This window comes from Falco peregrinus, chromosome 4 (assembly GCF_023634155.1).
Source record: "Falco peregrinus isolate bFalPer1 chromosome 4, bFalPer1.pri, whole genome shotgun sequence".
Taxonomy (NCBI): domain Eukaryota; kingdom Metazoa; phylum Chordata; class Aves; order Falconiformes; family Falconidae; genus Falco; species Falco peregrinus.
In genome coordinates, this window is record NC_073724.1 from 39,655,768 (window position 1) to 39,674,432 (window position 18,665).

At 44.1% G+C, this 18,665-nt stretch overlaps 2 protein-coding genes across 8 annotated transcripts in view; one reads left to right on the top strand and one right to left on the bottom strand.

The window, feature by feature from the left end:
- Nucleotides 1-13,479: 13,479 nt before the first annotated feature.
- LOC114011335 (uncharacterized) lies at nucleotides 13,480-16,314 on the bottom strand. 6 transcript variants are annotated; one of them, XR_008746869.1, is made up of 3 exons: nucleotides 16,179-16,314; nucleotides 14,927-14,995; nucleotides 13,480-14,030 (listed from the first exon to the last, which is right to left on the bottom strand). XR_008746869.1 is itself a non-coding variant. In XM_055802316.1 (3 exons), the coding sequence occupies exons 1-3, from the start codon at nucleotides 16,079-16,081 to the stop codon at nucleotides 14,025-14,027; spliced, it is 249 nt and encodes an 82-aa protein (XP_055658291.1). In that variant the 5' UTR covers nucleotides 16,082-16,164; the 3' UTR covers nucleotides 13,480-14,024. The 6 variants fall into 6 exon arrangements, 2 of the variants coding, with proteins under 2 accessions (XP_055658291.1, XP_055658290.1); XR_008746868.1 differs by having other exon boundaries at nucleotides 13,480-14,661; XM_055802316.1 differs by lacking the exon at nucleotides 16,179-16,314 and adding an exon at nucleotides 15,908-16,164.
- The window catches only part of USP9X (ubiquitin specific peptidase 9 X-linked), a 106,324-nt gene continuing 103,912 nt past the window's right edge, over nucleotides 16,254-18,665 (top strand). For both annotated transcript variants that reach the window (XM_055802311.1, XM_055802312.1), the window contains exon 1: nucleotides 16,254-16,763. The gene's annotated coding sequence lies outside the window, so the exon portion shown is untranslated. The remainder of the gene's footprint in view (nucleotides 16,764-18,665) is intronic.

Below are 18,665 nucleotides of genomic sequence, written 5' to 3' on the forward strand. Positions count from 1 at the left end.
TTAAAAAGAAGTCAATTCTAAGAATTGGGATGTAAGAAATATAAGGCTGAAATTTTCCACCCTAATTTATCTGTACTGGAGAAAGTTCACTACCATAATGACAGCCTGTAAAGCAACACAATCGCACTATATTTATCATTCCTTTAAATCGCATTAGATTAACAACAGTTTAGGAATCATTCACCACTTGTCATCTAATAATAAGGGGTGTAGGTTATATGAAAAAGAGGAGAAATATCACCAACATCATCCACATGACATATTCTTTATGTCATCAGCTCTCCATTATCCAGGACAATCTGAGCCTGAGAGACACCATGGACAGGAAAACCTGGTGGCAGTACTGTTGCAGACCCAAGATTCACTCTGGCATCTCTGTACCACATTCCAGCTTCTGCAAATGCTCATTAGTTGAGCTGGCTTTTCACAGATAAGATATGGAAATATGGCTGTACCAGTGACAGTCTACTCATGGCTGAATAATCTTCCCACAGGCTTTGGGGAGTGAATGATCTTAGAAGTTAGACTCTCAGAAACTTAAAAAAAAGATTTTTTAAGTCTTAGTCAATGCTCTTGATACAGTGTCCTCCTTGTTAACAGAGAAAAAAGAAGCGAACCCTTTATTTTCTAATATTTTTATTTATTTTGCTGCTTTTCCCAATGTTACACTTTAAACTAGCTTTTAAGTTAAGGATGAGAAAGAGCTGCATGTATGTAACAGCCATCCTAGAGGCAATTAATGAATCCAGTGTGTGATTTTTACAATTTTAATTATTGTTTGATTCTTATTTTCATGATCTGTTTTTTGTATATTTGTTGAGGATCATTTAAATTATTGTTTGAGCTGGAAGGCACTCCTAACATGGCATAAAAACCTAAACATTTATATTTTCATACCGTAATACAATTCTCCTTTCCAAGCCAGATCCCATCAGTTAAGACAACTTAGATTTTTCTAATATACATCCACTGTCAAACCAGGATAACTGGAGACTGCTAGCCCTACCCCAGCACGAAGAGGCAATCAGCAGTTGTCTTCATGTTTTAGCATGCAATTTGTACAATAACTGGGGGAATTTATGTATTTTGATTTCCTGGGTGTTTGTGGTCTTCATCTTTAGATCCTCTACTTCACTGAGATAACCTCAGGCAGGTAGTCCTTTGGTCTCCTAAAGGGACCCCCAGGGATGCCTGCCTGGTGCCACCTGCCTGCCCTGAAGGACAGTCCTCTCCAGCATGGCCATCTCCCCACCACATAGCACTCAGATAATAAGAGGGTTGCCATGAACACCCAGAGCAATGCTTTTGTAAAATTACATCAAAAGTACACACTGTGCACCCTGAGTAAGGTCTGCTTGGATAGTGTTGGATGGTTACATGGGACTGCAGGGGCTCAGCCTGGTAGGCTCTCACTCCTCCTGCCAGAGTGCACAGCTGCTGAAACAAACTGCCCCCAAGCCCTACAGAGGTTTTCTGCTGCAGGAAGCTAGTTGTTCACCCCAGAAAGAGAGCTCCAGAGTGGACTAAGATACGTGCCACACAGGGCAGCTGTGGGAGCAGAGCCCAGGAGCATCTGTGGAGCTGCACAGCTGGATAATGCAAATGTAGCCCGTGGTCCTCACCATCACACACTCACCTCTCCCCACCACCACCAGCCCACTGCTTCACCCTAAAAAATCTGCCACTCTCCCTGGCTGCTGGCTGAGCAAGAGGAAGCCTGCAGCAGGCCTGGGTGCTAGCCATCATCAGCAACCATCTGGGCCAGGTGTGACAACCTGCTCCCCTCTCCCAGCAGGATGCTGAGCTGGTCACTTCCTTCTACCTAATCATTCATGATATCTGCAGGAACAAGATATCTTCCTGGCCTCTTTGGGCCATGGGTTTCAAACACATCTGAGGGAGCTGAGGACTAACAAAGCAATTGCGTGTACCTGAGTTCCTTAAAAAAGTCAAATAAAATTAAGCCAAAAAAGGAGGAAATCAACTTTGTGACCCTGATGTCCTAAACAAGAAAAATACAGGGCCCCCCAACTGTCTTGAAGTGCCCCTTCTCACAAAATAAAATAACACCTTAATGAAAATCTTAATAACTCATTCTTTTCTTTCTTCTAGCTTTTCCTGTGTTAGTGAGAGTCAAGGAAGTTTTACAACAAATTACTTCTTTTTTGTTTGCTTGTTTGTTATTCAGGTCCTTCCTAGTACCCTACATTTTTGATCTTTCATATTTTAAGTGAGGTAATTTTGTCATCTGCAAGTTCATCACATTAAGGCTTACATTAATAAAAAGGCAAAAGCTGACACATTTCATTTTATGGTTTTGGGGTGAATTCTCCAGGACAAAGAAACCAGCTTCTTGCTGGTTGCATTAGCAATATTTACCCTTTGCATTTGTCATTTATTATAACTTTTTCTCCTGCATTATCTCATTTCTTATTAGAAATGTGTACTTTTTTCATGTTAGATATTGTTTCTCATCACTGTGTTTTATCATGGCAAAAATACAGTGGAAGTGCAGCTGGTGGAATTTAGGGGTTTTTAAGCAAATCCTATGTTTTTCTTTCATCTTTATGTGGAAATAGCTCTTTAAAGTAATAAGCATTATCTTGAAGAGGCACTGAAGCACTGTGTGGGGAGTTCCCTTTGGTGATACACTTCTGACTGTTGCATGCCATTCTCGCCTTGTAATCTATGCAGAAAATCATTAATCCTTACATTCCATACAGGAGAAGATTTTATGTGGGAAGATGGACAGAGCTGTCCATCCTAGCCTCCATACCATTCTCCGTATGGTCTAAAGTATACCAATCATGTCTAGACTGCATCTAATCAAACAATGTAAATCTCAGCAACTCCTGTCCATCACAACTGCAGAGGAAATACCAGCTACAGCAGAATAATCCTGGATCCTATCCCTGAGTGTCCAGGAATGTAATACAGTTCATCCAGTGCATGATAGCAAGGAAAGGAAAGTAAATAACCATTGTGCCCCAGTAAAAATTCACACAAAACACCTATTGAGGAAGAAACATCTACTTGCTAGTGGGTGACTGTTTCTCGCAAAAGGGCCATTTTATCCAAATCCTTCAGTTCTGACCCTCAGGAGAAACCTCCTGAAGAAGAGCCTGGGAACTGTGAGCTCATTTATAACTGTGCACAATCTCAGAAGCCAGAGACTTGACAAAGATAAATGTCTGACTATATAAACTCTCTTCTCCACTGTTAACCTCTCTGTGCTCTACAGGTTATATAGCATGAGTGTCTCTTTTTTTACCCCAGGAGGTAGCAAACCTGAAATTTCTCCATCTCTCATGCATTTTCTCCTCTCCTACAGTATGCCACATACTTCACAGGTACCAGTCACCTTTATTTTTAAGTGATAATCTAGTTGGTGTACGACCAGCTAAACTCTGAGTTATCATTCATATTTATCTTACATACTCATGGAATCATGGAATGGTTTGGGATGGAAGGGACCTTTGAAGATCATCCAGTCAAACCCCCAGATCTTTGAAATCTGATGCTTTTATTTCAGCTTGAAGAATGGGTTTGTATGTCTGAAAGCTCTGAATTCTTCAACTGTAACAGTTGTCATGTTAAAAAAATATTTCCTCTTCCTGCAAGCCCCATAGCTGCAGCAAAATATTCTATCATCCTTATCTGATATTCCATAATCAATATATCTATGCCCTGTTAAGGTGCTAGAAAAGCCACACTGTATAATTATTTCTTAGTTTATAATTAAGCACACACAGTATGTAATCTGTTAACAATACACTACATACACATGTATGACAGGGAAGGACTTAAGACTATGTATTTTCTCTTCACATTTACTCCTGTGTGAACAGATGTGTAGTTGTACCATTGCATTATACATGTTTATATATTTATTTAATACTTCTAATAAAATTGACACTAATAACACATGTTTTGATTGCCATGGGATAGATCTTTAAACTATAATTTGCTTATGTTAAATATGTTAAATACATATATGTATTTAATAAATAATAACATAAATAAAATCATAATAAATACTTATGTTAAATGCATCATGCATTTTTACTGTACAAAATAACAGAATTTATAGATTATTTCATCTTGCAGTGCTAGGGATATCTATGAAGTCAGAGAAAGTTCTCTGTATACCCGGAAGGAATAGCAAGTCAAAGCTAATTAGTATGGTAAGAGTCTGGAAGGAGGATTTGCTTACTGTTTTTTGAAATTTTCCACATCTTGGATGAGCCGATCAAGCTGCAAGGCTGATCATAGACTTTTGTATTTGTTTTAAATGATATTTCCTTGTTGATATGCAGTAGTTTCCTAAGTGAATATGTAGTGCTTACTTAGGCAGAAATAATACTTCTTTTCCCTAGTTTTCAAGACAGTTGGTTCTAAATCTTTACATTCATAGTAACGTGCTCAAGTCTAAGTAACTTTTTGCCTGTTTGCTCTACAGTAGATTTTAGTGGGAGAAACTCCCTTAAGAGATATGTGCCACTACAAAGGAAAATGTGCTGGTGTACTACAGCTTTGTGGTAAACAGATCGATAGGTAATTGTAATGTTTATTAAACTTAAGCTTTTATAAAAACTAAAACTCTTAGCTTGTGTTTTTCTTTAATCAAATAAAGAAATGAGGGATTTAGCAAGAGTAAGAGAGCTTTCTAGCATGTTCAACATTCAGCATGTTGTGTTCTGGTGTACCAAATTGGAATGTGGGATGAGAGAACCCAAGCAACATTAATCGAAAATAGGCAACTTATTCTTCCTTTATATTTTTTGTATCCAGCCAATATGACAGTTAACATTATCAATAAGAAATTAAGGTGGTCTTTCATGAACAGATGAAAGAAAAATTAGAAAGGCAACAGTACATTTCCTGTTGTTTCTTTGCTTCTGTTGCTGTTCATCTGTATAATATGAAGACAGTGTGAAGGCTGTAAATGTGCTCTAAGTTAAATTCAGTAGTGTTACAATAGTAATCTTCAATTTCTGAGCTTTTTGGTCTTTAACTAGGAGATTATAGAGTTAGCAAACAATATTCCTTCCAGAAAATGAAGAAACAGAGTTTGAGAAAACCCTTTTCTAGATGGTTTTGAATTAATCAGGTACTTATCCCAGGTAGTCAGAAGTGCTAATATGACTTAAAATACTTGACACTAAATATTGCCATTGAGGGCATCTCTATGTCTTTCAAGGATGACCTTTGCTCATCATTAAAAGTAAGTGAACAAAAAAGAATCAGCCACATGTAGAAATTGAAAAAACCCCAAATATAATCTTGATGAATTCTTCACATGTACGTGACTGAGCTGGTCTGTCACATATTGGTTCTTGCAAGTACCATTGCATCTAAATTCAGCACCCTTAAGGCAACTTCAAGATGTTACACCTGAAAAATGTGTGCAGCATCATGAGCCCCACATTCCCTGAGCCCAGTTTACAACTTTAAAACAATCCTTTGAAGAACAAATTCATTTGTGACTCTCAAGAACAATTTGGACCCAAAAGTTTCAATCTACACATGAAACATTGGTCATCTTGTAATTTCAGCTCCCTGATACAATGAATTAAGCCTTTCAAGGAGGGAAACAAGGAATAATGTTTGACTGAAGTTAAATAGTGAGTATCTTCATGTGCAGGACACATACTCACTTAGAAGATCAGCCGTTTCCTGAACATCTGACCAAAACTCAAATCATACAGACGTCCACGAACACTAAGCAAAGGGCATAAACATGGTTGAAACAAACAGCTGTTTGCTATTAGAGCAAGTGTTCTGAAGTACTATGTAGGTAATATTTGGACAGTGTACCCCATTGTTCAGGAGAAGTTAAAGAAACTGTTCTCTGGAAAGAATTGTTTCTGCTCAGACTCCCATTATCACATCTCCTTTCTCACCCTATCTTTCTCTCTCATTAGCTGCTGTGGCACCTCATATATGTCTGGTAAAACAGATAAGTGGTTGTCATCAACCCCACTACATGAATTACACATTATATCTGCTCTCTGAACACTTCAGATGCTTTGAGCAGCACATTTCTCTTCCTCTGGCCCAGGCAGTTTGTAATCTACTTGCTGTCTGAGTGCTGACTAAGGGAAACTGTGGTGGGTTGATGCTGGCTGGAGGCCAGGTGCCCACCGAAGCCACTGTATCACTCCCCTCCTCAGCTGGACAGGGGAGAGAAAATATAGCAAAAGGCTCATGGGTCGAGGTAAGGACAGGGAGATCACTCAGCAATTACCATCATGGGCAAAATAGTCTCAGCTTGGGGAAATTAGTTTAATATATTACCAATCAAATCAGAGTAGGGTAATGAGAAAATAAACCCAAATCTTACAAACACCCTCTCCCCACCCCTCCCTTCGTCCCAGGCTCAACTTCACTCCTGATTTCTCTGCCTCCTCCCCCCGGGCAGCGCAGGGCCATGGGGAATGGGGGCTGCGGTCAGTCCATCACACGCTGTCCCTGCTGCTCCTTCCTCCGCAGGGGGAGGACTCCTCTCAGTCTTCCCCTGCTCCACCGTGGGGTCCCTCCTGCGGGAGCCAGGTCTCCATGAAATTCTCCAATGTGAGTCCTTCCCATGGGCTGCAGTTTTACACTAACTGCTGCAGTGTGGGTCCCTCCCGCAGGGTGCAGTCCTTCAGGACAGACTGCTCCAGCCTGGGTCACCCAGGGGGCCACAAGTCCTGCCAGCAAACCTGCTCCAACACGGGCTCCTCTCTCTATGGGGCCCCAGGGCCATAAGTCCTGCCAGGAGCCTGCTCCAGTGCAGGTTTCCCCCAAGGTCACAGCCTCCTTTGGGCATCCGCCTGCTCCAGCATGGGATCCTCCACGGGCTGCAGGTGGGTATCTGCTCCACCGCTAACCTCCACGGGCTGCAGGGGGACAGCCTGCCTCACCATGGGCTTCACCACAGGCTGCAGGGGAATCTCTGCCCTGGCACCTGGAGCACCTCCTGCTTCTCCTTCACTGACCTGGGTGTCTGCAGAGCTGTTGCTCTCACATATTCACTCCTCCCTCTGGTTGCAAATGCTGGTTTCTTTTCCCCCTTCTTAAATATGTTATCCCAGAGGTGCTACCGCTGTCGCTGACGGGCTCAGCCTTGGCCAGCGGGGGGTCTGTCTTGGAGCCAGCTGGCACTGGCTCCACTAGGCTTAGGGGAAGCTTCCAGCAGCTGTAGCCCCCCTGCTACCAAAACCTTGCCATGCAAACCCAATACAAGGTTCTTCCTGGCCCTGACCACAGGTGCTTGCTTGTTAGAGAGCTCCTTAGTCAGCTTGCTTGCAGCTGCAAAACTTGCTTCTGGGCAGACACTCCCGTTGTTGAGAACCCAAATTTCATATCACCTAACATTGGCAGGCTGAAAGTAACGTAGCCATGCACACTTCCTCCACGGCAACGGGAGGAAGGAAAACAGCTCTGAAGGGCAATGGTGGAGTGGGGAGAGCTATGCTCAGGGAGCGCCTGCCCTTCCTCATGGACTGCCCAGGGATGCGAGGCAGCCACATCCAACAAGCTGCCCCATTTGTAGGTGGTTACAACCCGGTGAGATGTACCCAGCTGAAACAACTATTGTTTAACATGCTAGGAGCCTCATTCTGCTTTGAAATAGAGACATACTTATGATGGATTTAGCCCACTAAGCAGGGGCTAGATCTGTGCTAAACTGCAACTGGCCGCAGTCTTTCAGCCATATGTTTTTGATACTTGTAACATTTCTTGAATTAAGGTTAAAGGAAAACTTCAAAGTCTCCTATTACTCAGTGAAATGAATACTACTAATGGCATTAATCCATGGAGTTTGGTTGGACTCTCCATCTGAGAAGAGTAAGGAATTAGTCTTTTGTAATGATGTATAGTCACTAATTAAAACCCTTAAGAACGGCTGGCATTTTGGTTCATCTACTAAAAATCTTATTCAAGGAAAAAACACATGGATGATTTAAGATTTTTTCTGTCATTTCAGAAAATAAATGAGTAACTTCTTTGTCTCTGAGAAGTTAAAATATATAATTTTGTTCATTTTTGTTTCATTTTGCATTTTCTGTTAAAAGATTTTAAGATTTTCTGTTAAAGATTTAAAAATATAGAAGTATGCCTAAACATATATTACTACATGTACATGTAAAAGTACAAACACAAGGAAAGGCAAATAATTAAAGGGACATTATGATCTGAAATTTGACTCTCATTTTAACTTAGGAAATAACTGGTAATAAGTTTAAAAGTAGAACATCTACAGAATTCTAGTAGTCAAAATTTCAAAAAGTAACTTGTTGGTATGAGATTTGTCCATTTGGTCTCAATTCGTAACTGAGAGCAATGAAAATGTGGAAGTAGTAACAGGTCAATTGGACTTTTAAAGTGTGTTTTGCTTAATATTCAAAAAAAGGCAACACACAGAAATAAACTTTTGTTTATGGCATAAACTTCAGCTTTTGTCCCTTGATGTCATTTTCATATATCTAGATCCTAAATTATATTTACCTTTCCAAAATAATGGGATAAAAATAAACAAAAAAGAATGTGTGCTGAGAAAAAGCAGATTGCCTCTGGATGATAAAGGATCTACTTATATATTGTTTCAATAGACCAACTGATATGTCTAGTAAAAACAGAAAAGCTTTGATGCATACAACCATGTTTTCAGATCTAATAAAAGATACTACCTCTCCTTACAAGTTCTGGCTTGCTTATTGCCTTATACTATTCTAGCTACAAAGACCGTGCTATTGCTCAAACATTATTACTACTACTAACCTCCCAGCTAAAATAACAGTACTACTACAAAAGTCCTGGTATGACTGACTTTGTGTTTATCAAACATATTTTTAATGTATGTAATCTCTCAGAAAGGCTATAGTGCTACAATAAAATTCAAAATGGCATGAAGTTATTCTGCATTAAGTTCTGAAGTGACCTGTCACAGTGAGATAGTGGAATAGCAATATAATTACAGTCAAAACTCAGTCCTTACAAGTCAGCAATGCAAACTGACATTTGCTTACTATACTGCCTTGTGAAAAGAGGAATAATGATTTTTTAGAGAAGTTTTTGACAATGGAGTTATTTTTGCAGGTAACGGTAACAAAAATACAGATAGCCAAGAAAAACTTCTGGCAAAAAGAAAAGAATGAAGTGACAAACATGTAACTAAACGTTCCAAAATCCTACTACTCTTCATGCTGTACTGTTAAATCCCTCTTTAGACTGAAAAAAATTTCTTCAATCCCAAGAAGGAAAAAGAAAATTGGCTTTACAAAACAACCACCTTCCTTACTGTACTTATTTTTTAATTTAAGCCTTTCTGACAAGCTCAGATAAAACTACTGACACAAGATCTGAACTGGATCTATGCTTTTGTTCAAATCATGTTAGCATGCTTGTTTCAAATTTTGTGGTTTACTCCTAAATAATATTTCTCTATTGTTTCTTTCTCTCTGATTCACCTCTTTTTTTTTCGATTCCAGAACTGCAGTGGTCGCCTTTCTCCTATCAGACTACACTGTTTTAAAACTTTTCATGGTTTCTTAATGATACTGGTTTCACATGATCCTGTTGTCGAGCTGTCCCTCTGCCTATCAGTTCCCCCTTGAGCCTTTCAGCCAATTTCAATAAACTTTGAACAAGGGATAAGGGCTTCCCAAAGAGACATTAATTCCTACAAATTTTAGGAAGACTGTTAGCAAGAGAAGGAAGAAAAGCCGAAGAAGTGACCACTGTTGGAAAGACAAGTACAATTTAGTTATTACTTCCTGCTTGCTATTAGCTAATTAAGCTTCTGACTAGTCCAGCATATTTAACACAAACCAGGCACTTTAGCACATGAGGGATGTAATTCAGGGTTGGAGGGAGATCAGTGTTGGAAGGGAACAAGATGCTCAGCCACAGGAAAACAAGCTTCTTTAGTTCTACTGTGCACATAGCAACTCTTGTTTAGAAACGCTATATAAGTGAAAATGATCACCACATAGTATGTAATGGATATAATTTTGTGAACAACAGTCTGCTTCAAGTTTATACTGGTGCAATGACAAATGCTCTCTGTGCAGAAATGCATTCAGAACAACTGAGGAAATGGCAGTAGTTCATTAATCTACAGAATTTCTTGCAGTTTTTTGACAACATTCTTGTCTAGCACACTTAGAAATAACATCAACAAGTTTTAAGAACAGTTCCCTTCTTCCCTCACTCTACTCCTAAGGCTGGAAGGAAGTCAGACATTGTAAAGGTTCATGTGGATGAAGAGGACCATATGGTTGTCAAATCAATTTATTGAACTCTGTCCAACTCCTATGAGATGGATGCTTTTCACATGGACACCACATGGTTTATCTGAGGACAGTTTGGCTAGGAACAAACCAGACAGGAAAAATAAAGTATTTAGAATTGCGTTGTCTCCAAAAGATGTACGAGATACACTTTTGGGCCCGTAAACAGACATTTTCACTACCAGCCTCTATGATATCTTCCAAGCATCTGGTCGACATATAGAGAATTTCTGCTTATGCTGTTCATTTAATCCTTACTTGAACAACTAAATAAGTAACAGGAAAATACCACACCATATTTTTCTTATTGTAAGATTTGTTCCTAACCAGACATTGTTCTTTCTTCAACATAAGAGACCACAAAATCCTTTTCTTATCAAATTTCTATGATTTCTGCCCAAGCATGCATTATTTTGTACCTGTAAGTATGGAGCATAAATTTGGTTTAACTGCTTCTGAGTCTTTTGAGAGTGACGTTATGCTCACTCCAACATCACTGTTAACATCTCCTACAACCAGAAATCAAAAGTGGAAAGAGAAGTCTTACACTGATGTGAGGAACGAGTAAAGCAGCTGTCTCATTCTAAACTAAACAAACTAAACTAAAGAAACTAAAGTGAAATGACCATACTCGACCTTCATTTGTAAGCAGCATCACTCCTGAACAGTTTTTGCAACTTCTTGATATTTTATTTCTATGGGAATTTTTTTTCCTGAATTTTGAATGTTATTTCAGTACAGTAAATTCTGTCTGATACCTTAGGGTCACACCTGCCCCTCCTCTCCCTGAGTTTATTAAAATCAGGATAGTATGGAAGGTAAAGATTACACCTGAGTTTTGAAATATATACACAATATCTAAATTTACTGCTTTTGGATTCTGGCTTTATTCCATATAGAAAAGACTAAAGATACAGCGTCTAAATACTACAATTATCTGCTAAACATTTTAAACCTGTAGAGGAATGAAGCTGGGTTAATTAGCATTGATAATACACAACTGTGGGTTGGCTTCAGGTGCGGTGGGTTGGCTTCAGGTGCGGTGGGTTGGTCGATGTAGATAAAGTGCAGCTGTGGCTGGTTCTGTTAAGTGGTTGAGAGCTAATGAAGCAGCCGAGGAAGAAGCAAGGGAAGAGAGAGAGTGGGCCCTGGGTGAGTTGAGACGAGGAGAAGGCAGCAGAGGGACTGGTCTGAAGAGTGTGTTGGTATATGATGGTAAAAGACCTTGTTGCAGCTTAATAGTTTGGAGAGTGCTGTGACATAAACCCATCCTAATTATTTGTTATTAGAATAACTTTATTGTGTTTTGCTTATCAACTTCAGGGATACAGAGGGCAAAGTTCTCACTGAGCTGCTTGGCATTTTCCTGTCAGATATGCTTATCACCTGCCATGTAAGCTAGAAAATACAGATGCATTTTCAGTAACATACACTAACAGCCCCCCTTGGCAGCCTTCCCTTGGGGCCTTCCTGCACCCTTGCCCAGGACCCCATTTCAGCCCAGCCAAGCATGGAGGTACCCACTGCCCAGGACTGGGGCTGCCACGGTGGTCCCGGCCACTCCTGGCTGGGGTGGTGGGGCCAGCCTCGGCTGCTAGGGCCTGCTTGGATGCCCTGGGAAGCCCCCAGTGCTCCCAGACCCCAGGGAAAAGTTGGTCCCTGGGGTGCCCTGACAAAACCCATTTCCTTTGGGGAACATCTATGCATATCTCTGGAATCATCTTTCATTTTTGTTATGCCTTACCCAACCAATAAAATATGTCTGAAAATATCAGACACTTGCACGTTGTATTCAGGACTCATTATTCCCAGTATGAAAATATCATTTAATCATCTGTGTAATGTTCTGTGACCACTACGATATAATTACTTTACATTAGGAATGACCATTGTGAAAAATAGGACTTGTTTTCTGAAAGGGATGACATCCTGCAATTCAATAACGTACAAAATGACGTATAGATGCACATCATTACCGCCAAAATACTATCCAAAATATATGCTGCATAAACTAGACTCGGGCAAGTGCAAAGTACTCTTTTCCTTACTGGCACTCACATGCAGACTTTAAGTCAACAAAAAATTATGTAAACCAAGAGCACTACTCATGTGCTTAAGTGATTCACTGGATTGGGCCCAAAAATAAGGAAAATGTTGCAAGACTGATCCTTGATGTGATCCCTTAGAACAAATCTTAACGTTCAGGCAGTAGGTCCTTCGATTTTCAAGCAGTAATTTATTTTCTTTTTAAAGGAGACTTTCCTTATCTGCTACGCTGCCTATTTTGTTTTCTGAGAGTTGGTAGATACTTTATAACTCAGCGTCTAAGGGACTGAACTGGGAGGGAAAAAAGGATCTTTCATGGGTCTGTGGTAAAATTCTGCTTGCTTTCTTCTTACTGCTCTTTTATGCAACCCAGTTGCAAAGCTCCATATCCTTACTCTGCATCACCAACATTCTAAGTTTCACTCTTGTCTCTGGAGCAGCATGGCATCAATTGAAGAACTGGGGATAAATGCATCTATTAACACAGAGATTTTTCTAAATTCTGAATTATTCCCTCCCCAGAATGTTTCATTTTTCATTTCTTTTGGTTTAGGCAATGAAAAACATAACCACTTAGTTCAGTTTGCAACCGGTTTCACTTTTTGTTTGATAGGCTGACTGCAATGCGTGAGCTGGGAAGCCTGCAGGGAAAGACTTCCATTCCCCACATTTTCACACTGAATTAAAAATGTTGCAAAAGCATTTCTAATCATACCAACAGTTGTGTACTGAGGGCAATTAACCAGAATGACTACTGAGGAATAAATTGTTCTGCCATAGATCTCTCGGTTAACACTTACTTCAGAACAATTAGTGAGTTTTCTAAGTGCCTACTGACTTCTGTCTTCATACCAGGGATACTCCTTTAATCAGTGATCTATCTCACTCATACCCTTTTGTTTCCATAGTTGCTGCACAAAGATAAACTGGTAACATTTATTTGCAGTATTGGAGGGGGGGGGAGGGAAGCATCAATCTATCCTAAAAGCAAAGCAGCGTTACACAAGATGAGCCAGGGCAATACCCCCAGAGAACTCTGGAAGCCTGAGCAAAGAGGGATGGCCATAGATTTTTGCTTGGGGGGGAACAGGAAGAATTCCCCAGTTAGGAGTCTGGCGTGCAGTTTGCTTGTTCAGTAACCACAAAGTGCCATTGCTGTCCCAATATTGTCTTTTATTTGGTGCCATAAATAGCTGTCTACTTCAGCCCATCGTGACCTTTGATTAGCATGGCTATAAGCAAGTGCTGGTCTGTCAAAGCACTTCACAACATACTTTTAAAACAGGAACAAGGTCAAATATAAAAGTAAGAGAATAAACATGAAGTATCTTTTTCTCCCATACAAGTGCAAAATTCCTCTAATATCTCATTATGCTTCTGCAAACTGTACATAAAGTAGAATCCAAAATCAGAAAAATACCACCAAAGGTCCTGGAAAGCTGAAGAGGAATCAGTTCTTAGTTTGTTCCAAACCTAAGGCTTCAATTGAATTAATCAGAGCTTCTACTCTTTCTCTTGGCTGAAGGAATCCTTCTTCACAAGAGGAAATACTTGCTACAAGTTGTACCAGTATTGTTTCCGTAAGTATTGTTCAGTTTTGGTTGTTGGGTTTTTGGGTTTTTTTGACTTTTATGTGAACTGACAGTCAATTTCTCAGTGGACAATTGCCCACATTATAAAAATCCACTGATGTGTCACTGTTCAGCTCTGCCAAAAAAGCCAAAGCAGTTAGAAGGAACACAGTATTTGTCCTGTCATTAAAACAGTGGTCTACTTAATAATAAAAAGAAATGACCATCATTAAACACACAGTTTATTTTTAAGGATAAGAAGCGTCAGAAAACATAAAACTACAACTGAAGTGCTGTTGTGCCTCTCTGAGTCACCATAAACAGTGCAGATCTCAAGGGAGAATACTTAGGCAGGCAAGTAAAGTTCAATGCATTATAGGTGCAGTAATTTTAAATGCTTTGCCAGGAAAACAAACTGGATAAATTGGAAATAGCAGGGAAAGCCCAAAGTAATTCATAAGGGACAAAAGGAAAAAGGAGGCCACAATGACATGCTCAGAGGCATGAAAAATCACTAAAATAAAAGGGCTGCTCTTTCTATGATTGCACATATTTCTAACCTGAGCATGAACAGACTTACATTTACACAGATTTTCACCATGGGTATGGCTTGTTTTTATTGTTGATGAAGAAAATGCATGTAAACCTATTCTTTCAGTAAATAAACTGTTGCATTTGTACAGTGATGAAGCAGCTGCATCCTTTGTTTTGTTCGCTGAGTGGTTAACACAGACATATACTTCAGATTTCCTTCTCACATGATACAACTAGTGATTAGGAAAAAAAAAAAAAAGACTAACCCTTAACTTGGTTAAAATAGAAAATAGCAGCAGACATCAGCACTTGGTTTTGAGCTCTAGCTTTTTACAGAAAAACACCCACCCACAGCTCCTGCAATGAGCAAGCAGTATTTTAGTCTTTGTCACTGCATGGTCCAAAAGATAAACATTTTGCACAGGAGTTAAGGCTGTTAGCCCTAGCCTCTTGAGCAAATTCCAACCCATGCAAGCTAAATTCCTCCTGCGTTTTCACCTGGATACTGTACTTTTCACTTCCTGCTCTGAAGTTCTTGAATGATGATGTTGAAACAAGACTTTGACCCTGGAATACAGACAAACAAAATGAAACATTAAGCTCCATTTCAGGTACTCTCTTGATCAAGTTCCCCATGTCTGCCAAACTTCTGTCCTTCCACAAGATGCGCTTTGCCATTTTTCCAGATTTTAAATCCAGGTTTAATGTCTCCCAGATTGCTACATAGAGTACCTACTCAGACTAGGGCTCTACTATGATTCATAGTCACATATGTACGTAAGGAACAAGAGCAATAAAAGACCCAAGTGGCTTTTTAAGTGCCGGTGTCCCCTAAGCAGTCTCCGTTCTGCCGGAGGCAGCGCTGCGGCGAGGCACGAAGCCCTGTCCCTGTGCCCGTCCATGCCAGCTCCCAGGCCCTGCCCAAAGCCCGCTGTCCGCCGGCGGGCCCGAGGCCTACGGGGGGCCGGGGCCCGGGGAACGGCCCGGCCGCAGCAGCGCCGCCCGGTGCAACCGCCGCACGCGCGGCGGGCAACCCCGCCCCTCCCCCTGCTTGCCCAGGGCCCTGCAGACCCCGGGCCCGTCCCGGGCCGCGAGGGCGCCTCTGCCCTCCTCCCCCCGGCTTTGTCCGCCGGGCCTCCCGCACGGCAACCCGAGGGCGGCGCGGCGCCGCTCGCCACCGCTTAAAGGCCGCCGCCGGGCCCAAGGGGACGCGCCAGCGGAGCGACCCCAGCACGCCGCCCCCACCCCCACGGGGCCCAGCGCGGCGGCGGCGGAGCGGAGGGGAGGGCCGGGCCAGGCCGGACCGGGCCCAGAAGGCAGCAGCCGCGCTGACGTCATTATCCGGGCTCTCCGCGCGGTTCGCCCGGCGGGTCACAATGGAACCCGCTCGAGCCTAACCGACGTGAAACGGCCGCGCGCGCGCACACGCGCCACCATCCCCCTTCCCCCCCCCCCCCCCCCCAACCTTCCTCGCCGCACATATAGGGGTGGGGGCAGGCGGGCCGCGGCCTTGCCGCTGCGGCGTGAGTGACAGCCCGGGGGGACGGGGGCGGGGAGCGCGTCACGCCGTTCGGGTGGCGGAGCCGCCGCCGCTGCGCGAGGTCGGGGCCTGCGGCGCGGGCCGTGCGCGGAAGGCTCTGCCGAGGCCGCCATCTTGCCCAGGGCCCCGCCAGACGGAGGTGCGCCGCCGCCGCCGCGTCTCGCCTCGCTCCCTCCCCCCTCCCCCGCCCTCCCTTCCCCCCACACGCACAGAGCCGTCAGCGCAGAGCGCTCCAGCCTCCCGGGCCGGCCCCGCCGCTGCCACCTTCCTGCCCGCCTGCCCCCGCGCGCAGCGGCCGTTTCTCCCCAGCCGAGCCCCGGGCCCTGGCTAGAGGCGCGGGGTGCCGCTGCGCCCCCTCCCCCGCGTGCGTCCGGTCCCCGGACGGGGCGGAGCGGAGCGCGCAGGCCCCGGCCAAGCCCCAGCCGGAGCTGAAGCCCAGGGCCGCCGGGCAGGAGCTGGTGACGCAGGAAAAACGCCCCGGCGCTGCCGCCGGCGTCGGAGAGAGCGGAGCGGTCGGAGCCGGGATCTGAAGCGCGGGCAGCAGCGGCAGCTTCATCTTCCCTGTTCCCGTCGCGGTACACGGAGCCCGCCCGGGGCGGGGGGGGGGAACCGGGGAAGCGGGGCCGCCCCCTCAGTCAGCCGGCTGCACGCCCGGGATCGCGGGGCCTGGCATGAGACTCTGCCCTGCTGGCTGCCTGGGATGAGGCAGTCCCCGGCCGCGCTCCTTCGGCAGCACCCAGGAGGGCACCGGGCCGTCGCAGCAGCCGCCGCGGGACAAGAGGAAGGCGTGTGGGGGTGAGTGCCGGAGCACCGTGCCCGGGCGGGGCCGGGGGCTGGAGCTGAGGCCGGGGCCGGGACGCGGCGAGGTGAAGCGGCTACGCGGGGGCCACTGTTTGTGCTGCAGGCGGCCGCCGCCGTGCGGAGCGGAGGGCGGCTGTCCCCGGGGATGGGGCTCCCGGGGTCGGGGTGCGGGACGGCGGGGTGCGGCGGGGAGGAGGGGGCGAGCCGGGCCCCGTGAGGCGGGGAGCGGGGGTGGGGGGTTGGGGATAACGAGCGGCGGGTGGCGGCAGCGCCTCCCTCGCAGCCCCCGGCGTGTGGCCCTGCATCGCTGGTGTTTTGGAGGGCAAGGGAAAATGGCTGACGGCTCCTCATCCTCTCCCCGGCTGCCGGCGGGTGGAAGTGCTCCGCGCCCCTCGGGGGGCTCTGCCAGCCGCCGGGCGGCCCCTCCCGCCGTGCCTCTCCGGTGCCGCCGGGCGAGCAGGGCCCGGTGGCTTCCCACAGGGCTGCACCCAGCTTTGCTTCCCCTGGCTCTCGCTTCCCTTCGCACCGAACGCCATTACTGAGGTGGAGTGATTGGAGCCGTGTAGGCCAGGGCGACGCCTGGAAATAAGGCCCTGCCGAGGCGCTTTTCCTACAGTCTCAATGAAAACCACCAGCACCAGCTCGTTCACGCCCGCTGTAAACATTATTAACACGTAGGCCACTCCTCTAGCCTCGGCTTCCAGCAACCCTTTTTCGATGCACAAAAAACGTTTGTGGCTTTTAACATCTTCTCGCTGTAGTTCACCCACTCACTTCTCCTCGAAGTTATGTCTTAGGGCTTGTCTGTTGCGATTTATTTTAGGCAATATGCAGTGTGACAGGGGTAGTTGTGTATGGTTTGGCCACGATTATTCTTTCTTATTGTCCTCAAGAAGACAGAGGATTTCACCAGCTGGATGAGTTGTTGGGTGGTTGGGTTTTTTTGGTCGGTTGGCAACCACTATGTTAACAATTTGTGCACCATTGTTTGTATACAGAGAGACTGGCCTTTGAAAATTACTTAATTTGCTCTCGTAGGAGCATCCAAAAATGTTGAGATGGTTTTTAAGATGCCATATTTCATTTTCAGCTTGCTCCCTCAGAAGTCCGGTTAAGTATCTTGAAGATGTACAATAACACACAACACAACTGTACAGGAAAAAGATTGTTCTAAATAAATGTTCATGTTCAGAGGACTCCTGGTCTCACTGTAGACATACTGCATCTGTCTCGGCTGTCTTCATGTTGCCTGTACAACTTGATTTATATTCATAGTTCTGCAGTTGTATTCATATCACTGGACTTTTGTATCAGGCCAAAGACCCTCTCAAGTCGCAGGCTTAAAGCTAGCACAAGGCCCATTTGCTGACCTAGTTGCAGAACTGGGGCCTGTATTTTTAAAAAGCTGTTGAATCTAGATATATTAATATGCAGTGTTAAGTATACTAGTGGCAACACTTCTTATGATTGAAAGACTAGGTAATCTGTGTTTTTCAGCAGGCTTCTCAAATGCCTAACAAGTGAATATTGCTATGTTTAGGAAGGGACTGTTGATGGGTGTTTGGAGGATTGACCTTTATCAGTTGTGGAATTGAAATGGTGTCTTTAGTAAGAAAGGTTTAGGGATGACTGAAATCTATAGGCAGCTAACTTTATTGTGCATATTTTAAAGTTTAACTTCAAGAAATTGGTAGAACTCCCCACCATAAATGTTCTTGGTCAGGTAACTTGTAATTTCAGCAAAAATTAAGTCATACATGAGGGTTTGGGGGGGGTTGTTGGTTGTTTGCTTGTTTTGTTTATTTTTAATAATGCTTCTGATTCTTTGAGTTGAAGTAATATTTCTTCTTTGTATCAAAAAAGTACGGTTGCTCATACCAAGAATTTTGGGGAAGT

Coding starts and splice junctions, on each gene's coding strand:
- LOC114011335 (XM_055802315.1), bottom strand. CDS start 16,081: ATGGCGGCCTCGGCAGAGCCTTCCGCGCACGGCCCGCGCCGCAGGCCC. Junction 14,996..15,907: donor GCCTGCCCCCACCCCTATAT/GTGCGGCGAGGA, acceptor TCTGTATTCCAG/GGTCAAAGTCTTGTTTCAAC. Junction 14,662..14,926: donor GTGAAAAGTACAGTATCCAG/GTGAAAACGCAG, acceptor CCTAATCACTAG/TTGTATCATGTGAGAAGGAA.